At 36.0% G+C, this 9,953-nt stretch overlaps 1 protein-coding gene across 1 annotated transcript; it reads right to left on the bottom strand.

The window, feature by feature from the left end:
* Nucleotides 1–8,316: 8,316 nt before the first annotated feature.
* LOC108313527 (ret finger protein-like 4A) lies at nucleotides 8,317–9,183 on the bottom strand. The gene has a single exon (XM_017541951.2). It carries the CDS (start codon nucleotides 9,181–9,183, stop codon nucleotides 8,317–8,319), a length of 867 nt encoding a protein of 288 aa, XP_017397440.1.
* Between the last annotated feature and the right edge of the window lie 770 nt (nucleotides 9,184–9,953).

The raw sequence follows: 9,953 nt of genomic DNA, 5'->3' as shown, positions 1-9,953 counted from the left end.
TTTTTTTTGTAGTGACAGGGTCTTATCATCATGCCCAGTCTGTTCTCAAACTCCTGGGTTTAAGGGATCCTCCTGTTTCAGCCTCCCAAACAGCTGAGATTATAGGCATAAGCCACTATGCCCAACTATCTGGTATATTACCTAAAGATTAGTAACAGAAGTTGATATATTTTTGAAGTGGAGGATTCCAAACTGACATGGGCACAGGAAAGTAAGTCACTATTCTGTTCAGAAACAAATGCAACACTTCAAATATTCCTGTGACTTCAAAACTAACTTTCACAAAATTCTTCAGTAATTGTCCTGTAGAATATGATATTACAATTTCATTCCTCACTATGACCCATGTGTCTACTAGTCAGCTTCACTAATATCAAGACTGCCAGGCTTTGAGAGGAAATTCAAATATTTAATTAATATTTAAGCAAAATGTAAAGAGTAAAACCACCAGTCCATTGCAACTGCTGAGGTTTTGTAAAGTGAAAATTTCTCTTTAAGTACTTAAAAAAATGTTTACTAAAGTAGGTTCTTTCTTAGTATTTTACAGCACATTATTGTTCTTAAAATTTTTAAACAGTTGTAAAAAATTATAACTTCCTCAAATCTTAACTAGTGTTCACCTTAGTATTAGTTGTCTGTGGAGCCTAAGTATTTCCCAGTAGCATGTTTGACATCTATTAATGGTCGTTATTAAATGACTCAATTTTACACAGCCAACTAAAATGCAGAAAATCCCACAAATCCACTTTCTCGCTTTCCATATGCATAAGCTGAGGCTCGGAGAAGTAAAAAATGACCAAGGCCATGGTAATAAGAAGTGACAGAAGCAATCTGGGTATCTTAGGTTTCAGATCAATGCTGTTTGCAATGCACCATTTGTTCCTTTTCTATGTCTACTGGCTAGGGGGTATGGCTGAAGTGTGTGTGTGTGTGTGTGTGTGTGTGTGTGTGTGTGTGTGTGTACGAAATGACTAACTGCAGCATTAGCTTTGTGTGGAATTCCCCTTGTGGCTTTTCCCTTGCTTCATTTTCCTCTTGGATTCCAGTATGTTATGGCACGATGAGCACAGATTTATATAGTACCATTTTATTACAATATAATGAGATCTTTGTTTTTAGCTTTTTATGCTTTGTTTCTAAGATTAAAAAAAAAATGTGAGAACAGGTACTAACAACACAAATAAAACAGGGTTTCATCTTCTGTACAATTGGTATCTAACTTGCAAATATTTAAAGTTTTTACATTTATTTATTAGTTAAAAAGGCAAAGTGATTTTCTTTGTTCATTCAAACCCTTGGAAGAAGAAAGTTTGCAAGTAAACACAGTGAATTTGAAAATTATTTTTTGCAATTATGCTCTCATTTCTCTGTCGAGTAATTTCTAAAAACTAATTTAGATATCCTTTTGAATATATCCATTTGGCAAAGGGCTAATATCCAGAATCTACAAAGAACTTAAACAAATTTGCAAGAAAAAAAAAACATCAAAAAGTGGGTAAAGTCTATGAAAAACAATTTTCAAAAGAAGACATTTATGTGCCCAACAAATAAATGGAAAAAAAGCTCATTATCACCAGTCATTAGAGAAATGCAAATCAAAACCACAATAAGATGCCATCTCATGCCAGTTAGAATGGCAATCATTAAAAAGTCAGGAAACAACAGATGCTGGAGAGGATGTGGAGAAATAAGAACACTTTTACACTGTTGTTGGGAGTGTAAATTAGTTCAACCATTGTGGAAGACAGTGTGGGGATTCTTCAAGAATCTAGAACCAGAAATACCATTTGACCCAGCAATCCTGTTACTCAGTATATACCTAAAAGATGATAAATCATCCTACTATAAAGACACATGCACACGTATATTTACTGCAGCACTGTTCACAATAGCAAAGACTTGGAACCAACCCAAATGGCCATCAATGACAGACTGGATAAAGAAAATGTGGCACATATGCACCATGGAATACTATACAGCCATAAAAAGGGTGAGTTTATGTCCTTTGTAGAAACTTGGATAAAGCTGGAAACCATCATTCTCAGCAAACTAATACCAGAATAGAAAACCAAACACTGCATGTTCTCATTTGTAAGTGAGAGTTGAACAATGAGAACACATGGACCCAGGCCGGGGAACATCATACACTGTGGCCTATCAGGGGGTGTGGGGCTAGGGGAGGGATAGCAAGAGGTGGGGTGATTGGGGAGGGATAACATTAGGAGATATACCTAATGTAGATGAGAGGTGGATGGGTGCAGCAAACCACCAAGCCATGTGTATACCTATGTAACAAACCTACATATTCTGCACATGTATCTCAGAACTTAAAGTATAATAATAAAAAAATTAAAAATAATAATTTATGGCACTATGACTTTTTCAAATGAATCTAATAAATTATAATCTAAATTAAATAAATATTTTGTGGTGATTTGGTAGTGTCCTGAGGCAGATAAATGGAGTCCTGCTGAGCTGTGTAGCATTAACTCAAGTCTGCTGGAAGTGTCTCATCTTTATCATTTCTCCATTGTCTTCAGAGAAATTCATCAGGAAACATCCAACACACCATTGTAATTTTGCCCATCTCTGACATGCCGATCCGAACACCAAGCCATTTCTCCTTTGATTACTTGTTTTTAAAATTAAAAGCCATTTTAACATATCACTTTATACCCAATTCTAAAAGTGAAGATCTGGAGTAAAAAAAGTCATGTCTTAGATATTACCAACAGTTGTTCTACCAATCAACTGCTTCATTCATTATCAATCAAAAAATTTCAAGTCTTGGCCGGGCGGGGTGGCTCACGCCTGTAATCCCAGCACTTTGGGAGGGAAACCCCGTCTCTACTAAAAATCAAAAAAATTAGCCCAAAGTGGTGGCACGCGCCTGTGGTCCCAGCAACTTGGGAGGTTGAGGCGGAAGAATCGATTGAACCCCGGAGACGGAGGTTGCAGTGAGCCGAGATTGCGACACTGCACTCCAGCCTGGCGACAGAGCAATACTCCGTCTCAAAAAAAAAAAAAAAAAGTTCAAGTCTTTTTCATTCCAGATTTCAGAATAAGGCTGCTAAAAATAATACCACCACCGCCACCACCACCAATAAAAACAATAAATCACAAAAAAATGAACTTGCCAAATTCATGTCAATGCTAGCATTGATTAAAAATACTTAAAATGATAGCCACAATTTTTTAAAATAAAGCCATCAACAACAGAATAAATAGATATAATTTTCTTTCTTTTTTTTTTAATTGTACTTTGGGCTCTGGGGTACATGTGCACATCCTGCATCCTGCAGGATTGTTCCATAGGTCTATACATGCCACGGTGGTTTGCTGTCTCCACTCCCCACTGCCCGATTGCCTACATCAGGCATTTCTCCCGGTGTTATCTCTCCCCATCCTCCCCACTCCCTTGTCCCTCTCTCCCCTCCCCTCCAACCCCTACCTGGCCCTGTGAGTGTTGTTCTCTTCCCTGTGCCCAAGTGTTCTCATTGTTCATCACTCGCCTATGAGTGAACACAGATGGTGTTTGGTTTTCTGTTCATGTGTCAGTTTACTGAGAATGATGATTTCTAGATTCATCCACGTCTCTACAAAGGACACGAACTCTTCATTTTTTATGGCTCCATAGTATTCCATGGTGTATATGTGCCACATATTCTCTGTCTAGTCTATCACTGATGTGCATTTGGGTTGGTTGTTTAAATGCTACTTGTCTTTATTTAGCACTTTTCAAATAAAAAATTCCTGAAATAATAATATTTAAAATGCTTTAAGTTCTATATAGTGATTTATGTTTGTCTTTTTCAAATAATTTTTAAAAACCCTCAGTGTTTATAGAAAGAGATTTCTATAAACTATTTTCCATCATGCAGTTACTAATTTGGACCTGATTAAGACGTCGTGTTTGAAGATCTCACACAATAACCTAAGTTTAGTGACTAATAACTGATTGTAGTGTTTAATGGACATTTAGATCACCTTAAATATATTTGGTTATGCTTCTTCCTATGGGCCAAATCTCTTGAGTGATCTTTGTTTCTGAGTTAAGAAAACAACCAGGATCAAACACATACCTAATGGTTCTTGTTAGTCCTAGAAAGATAGAGAAGAATCAGTGCTGTCAAGAAATTATAGACCACGCATGGTGGCTCATGCCTGTAATCCCAGCACTTTGGGAGGTTGAGGTAGGTGGATCATTTGAGGCCAGTTCGAGATCAGCCTGGCCAACATGGTGAAACCCTGTCTCTACTAAAATACAAAAATTAGCTAGGCATGGTGGTGTGTGCCTGTAGTCTCAGCTAGTTAGGAGGCTAAGACACAAAAATGTCTTGAATCTGGGAGGCAGAGACTACAATGATCCAATGTCATGGTACCACATACCAGCCTGGGCGACAGTGAGACTCCATAGCAAAGATGTTTAAAGAACTAACAGAAGATATGGAGAAAGTCGAGAAACAATGTATTAATAAAATGGAAAAAAAAAAAAAAAAAAAAAAAAAAAAAAGAGAAACAAAAAAGAAATTGTAAAAGAAAAACACATATCCAAGAACATACCCCAAAAAATAAAAAAATCAAAATAATACAACAGTATTGATTAAAGTTGTGTCTACCCCTAAGGGTAGGATTTTCACAACCCAGTTGAGAAGCTTTCAAAACTTTCTTTGAGCAGACACCAGAAGACATTTCATTATATATTCATTCCTCAGTAAGATAACAGCAGTTTCTATTTGTCATTGAAAAACTTCTTTCAAGATGAAAAATCAGGAATTTCCTTTCCATAGACTTCGGAAAGTCATTTACTCATTGGCCCACTCAACAACAAAATCATTTTGAAGCATTTTAAAATGTCTTTTTAATACTGGTTTTTCATATCAACATATTTTGTCTGAAAAAAATGACCCATACATATGATTTAACAGCTTGGTGACTATAATTAATGATAATGTATTGTGTTCTTAGAAAATGCTAAGGGAGTGTCCTCACCATATTAATAATAACTATATCAGGTAATGCATTTGTTAATTAGCTACATTTAATCATTCTACAATGTATATGTACTTTGAAAATTATATTATGCATAATAAACACACATAATATTATATGTCAATTAAAAATAAATTAAAAAAATACATATATTTTTATCATGAACAAATGTTTTAATTGAAAAGAAGTATTGCATTTTTACAAGATTCATTTCTATTTATTGATATTATTTACAGGATACTTAAAATAAATATTAAACTATTAAATACACAATCCTACACAGATTCACTAAAATATGTTTACTCCTTATGTTTTGTATATGTAAGCATCCAACGAATTATTTTGACATTAGTGAGTTTGGACTATTTTAATTAAAATACTTTACTCATGCTCCCAATTTCAGCAGCCATTGTTTATATTTTTTTGCCAAACCCTAAAATTCGAAGTGGTGACATCCAGCTAGTATTTTTTTTCTGAGATAAGTCCAGTTTTCAGTTTCTAATCTCATCTTCTTCTTTCCCACTTCCTTTCCATCTAGCAAAATATGTTTATTTAAATCTTTATACCTATTTTTGCATCCAGCCAGTCTCCAACTGTTGACTACCTATTTCCCATTAATGCATGGAATTAAGCCACTTAGTTCTCAATGGCACAGTTTCTGAGATTTAGGTACACTGTGTCAAAAGGAAATAAATTCTAAAAAAGCTTTGGAGGTCAGTCCAGTCATTGTTCCTGTGGTAGTTGCTGTTAGACCTGTCACTTATGTGTATAGCTTATATTTTCACATCTCAAAATATGTGGAGTCTGATATGGTTGGGCTATGTCCCCACCCAAATCTCACTTTGGACTGTAATAATCACCATGTGTCAAATGAGGGCCCAGAAAATAATTGAATCATGGAGGTGGTTCCCCCATGCTGTTCTCATGGTAGTGAATAAGTCTCATGAGATCTGATGGTTTTATAAATGGGAGTTCCCATGCACAAGCTCTCTCTTACCTGCCACCACGTAAGACATGTCTTACTTCCCCTTCACCTTCTACCATGATTATGAGGCCTCCCTAGCCATGTGGAAGTGTTATTCAATGAAACTTCTTTCCTTTATAAACTGTCCAGTCTCCAGTATGTCTTTATTAGCAGCCTGAGAACAGACTAATAAAGAGTCTACACAAATTGTATTTTAGAACAAATTAGAATTGGTGGGTTAATTATTCCACAGGTAGTACAATGACAGTTCAAATCATCCGTTTACAGTAACTATCTAAAATTAGTTTGGGAAATCAGGAGCTCACTTTCTGGTCTTAAAACAGCATAATCAAGATGGAAAGAAAATCATACCCTCTGAACTTATGCCTCCTATTTGGGAAAGGATTAAATTTACAACATTTCTCTCTCAGTGTCAAGTCTATTTGTTTATTTTGGGAGAAAAACATGTTCTTGCCTCTGAGTTTCACCCCAGAATCCCTTTGGAAAATAATTGGATCAAGATGATACATTCTTGGCTTTAAAAAAACACAGACTCCATAGCTAGCATTTTTGGGGTTTGGTTTATATCCAAGTTTCAATAACTGGCACTTAAGGTAAGTCCTGCACTCATTTGTTCAGAGGCTTGATGTTTTCTGATGGCTAAGGGCAAACTGTTATGCATAGCTGGCTAAGATTCTGGGTGTAGGTGGTTCTGACTAGAGTTGGCACTAACTGACAGGAAGGAAGGGATTTCAAAATTTAAAGGGGATTTATTCATGAAGAACACATAAAACAAATACAATTTTCTATAATTTCAAAGTGATCCCCCTTAAGCAGCTCCTTGGTATGGACTTTAGCAGGTGTTGGCAAATGACAAAGTTATGCTTAGTAAATGAGAGTCGCTCTAGCCCACATGTTATATCACTATAGTCCATTCTGCAGCATCATTGCAAGGCATGGAAAAGTATGCTCTTAGAGTTTTAATGCTTAACTTCAATAAATATATTTTTACACTTTTTCCTTAACTGATGCCTCTTTGTCTTTTTTAATCTGAAATGCATTCCCATAGGGATTCTGTTTTTTTAAAAAATATTTTTTTCAAGATGGGTGTCTCACTATGTTGCTTGGGCTGGTCTCAAATTTCTTAGCTCAAGGGACCCTCCTGTCTCAGCCTCCCAAGTAGCTGGGAATACAGGTGCATGCCATCATGCCCAGCTGGGATGCTGTTAGTTAGTTAGCAACAAAAGTATTAATAGTTCTAATGAGTGAAAAATAAATTAGCTGACTTCTGTGCCAACTAGGTTAGTAAGAAGGCAAACAGATTTCTCTGAATAGCATGGCAGCCATATGCTCCCTAATTCTTTTTATACTTATGTCCTTATACTGTTTTTCTTTGGAGCAACTACTCAATGCTAGGTAGTGGTAAGTGCTTTGAATGCATTAATTTGTTTTATCTTCTAACAACTCAATGAGATATTGGCTACAAATTAATAACTGATGAAACTTGAGCTTAAAGCTGTTAAGTTTCTGCAAGGTTACAGTACTTCTATCTCTAAGAGTGAGTTTCTGATACCAAAACCTGTAATTTATGCTATAAGACCTCTGCTGAATTTTCTTTATGTCTTACTTAATGAGATGACACAGGTATTCCTTATACTAAACATCAGTTGTTGGTTTTGGTTTTGGTTTTGTTTTTTGGAGATATGTTATTCACTTTAATTGGTCAGGGTATTTCAAGTGACCTATGTGTTGCTGCCTCAATGCTTATTTCTGCGTTTAGAAGTATTTCTACACTGAAATGCTAATATGCTTTCAAAAACATTTTGAAAATGTAATTACACATTTTAGTACCTCAAGAAATTAATATAGGTTCAATTTGCTCAAGTAAAACAAAACATGTACTTTTGTTACTCAAAATGAGTAAATGCACACTTGCAAGAGTAATGGATGCATCAAAACCTAAGGTAACAACAAAGAAGATGTATCAATATAAACCATAAGTATTTCAAAAACTTCAGTTTCATTAGATCAGAATCTTCTTAATGTTAAACTTTATTCAGATAAAGAATGTTCTAAAACATCAGTTTGGAAGCACACAAATTGTTTGAAAAAAATTTTTTTTGAAATTTCAAAACATTTATTGAACAAAAGAATAAACATAAGCCCCAAAGAAAATATGACAAACTTTATACATAAAATGTAATTTTCCCCTAATTAATATAATTGCTTTCTGTTCGTGGTTTACAAAATGACTGATGTTTCCCTTCTCTCCCTTTGTACCTGTGTGTATCTAGCAGAAATGTTCTTAGCTCTGGCTACGGACACACAGAAACTTGCTATCGCTGATTATGTTCAAATGTTTATTTCCTTTCCCCAGAAGAAACCGGGGGACTGGCACTGTCTGGATTGATCACAGGGCAGATACTCAAGGAGCTCTGATCATCTTGAGTTTCACGTTTATGAGAAAAAAATGGATGCAGAGGCTCGATAACAGGAATGTCGTTGAATGTGTAGATATGGCACCCATCACTAACATTATAAAAGGAAATGGACCTCATAACTACATCCAGGTAAACCCCCACTCTGTGCAACTGGGGACTCACCCAGAGAAAAGTCAAAGGCATAGTGCTGGCGGCAAAGATCTGTCCTTTTCTGGAACCCACAGTCCAGAAGCCGAGTTCTGAAGAAAGCACAACATCCCCCTGCCGATTCACAGATTCCTTGCAAATGCCCACGTCCCATATTTTGCTGGTGCCCACATCCACCTCCCAGTAATGGTGGCCAGAAGTGAAGCGAGAGGTCCCCAGGACACACAGTGTGGAGCTGAACCTTTCAGCCTGCTCTATCCTGTTCTGCTTGAAATCCCCACATCGGCCGCTCCTCAGGTCTTCAGAAATGGTAAGATAGTTGCTGGCTGTGTCCACGTCCAAGGTCATATCCACTTGAAACTTCTTCATCCTTGGGTTCATCCTTAGAATAGATTTCAACTTGGGCTTTAGTTCCTTGATGATGGAAATCAGTGCCCTCAGCTTGTACTTGGGCTTGATGTCATTCTTCTGAGAGGCCACAGTGCATAAGGGGCATAGTACACCTTCCCCAGGGGGCTCCTTCTGCAGTGAATTGACATATTGGAGGCAGAAGGAATATCCACATTTCAGTTGCACTGCTTCTTCAATATCATTTAGACAAACAAGACATCTAATTACTTGTTTGAAGTGTTCAGCCATGGCAAATGTCTTCCCGAGTTTCCTCCGCTGGCCTCCAGCTGCTTCTGCTGACAGCCCAGACCCCTGAAAATTTTACATTCTTCCTTCAGAGTTATTTTAATTAATAAAATTTGTTATTAATTTCATGAATATTGTCACACACACAAAATATAACATTTCTTAATACCTTGATTACTTTGATTGAAATCCCTCATGTGAAAAACAACACAATCTTGGTGTTTTCCTAGTTCTTAATCAAATCATATGAAAACAACAAGGTACATAATACAGTGGATTTCCATCAAAATAATGAGAAATATAGTGAGCTTTGCCAACTTCATGCAGGATTTTCTTGTTAAATATTTGTCTTGCCTGGTTGATTTGTCTTCTGGTTTTAATGCATCTTAATATATCTTGAAACAGGAGTGTAAAATAAGATGCATTGAGTGTTTTCAGGTATAAAAAATAGTAATTAGCAGTTACTCTCACTGATTCTGTTGAAGCCAAGAATCCTGTATCCACCTCTTGGGTGAAGATTATCTTTAATTTATTATGCAAATACCGTGATGAGAAAAATAATTGTACTAAATTACAATGTACAATAAGTGGGATTATAAGTAAACCAGGCGTTACCCTGAATTTAGTGGAATGTTTCTTATCTTTTTTCTGATGTGTAGTCCTGTTTAAAATAGAAAAGTTCATTTTAGAGTGTAGTAATTAGGCAATATTGTCAAGCAGTTTGATAAAATAGATGTTGTTTGACTATATATATAAAACAAACTCCTGTTAAA

Source organism: Cebus imitator, unplaced genomic scaffold (genome assembly GCF_001604975.1).
Source record: "Cebus imitator isolate Cc_AM_T3 unplaced genomic scaffold, Cebus_imitator-1.0 Scaffold138, whole genome shotgun sequence".
NCBI classification, from domain to species: domain Eukaryota; kingdom Metazoa; phylum Chordata; class Mammalia; order Primates; family Cebidae; genus Cebus; species Cebus imitator.
This window is presented reverse-complemented; position numbering and strand designations above follow the sequence as displayed.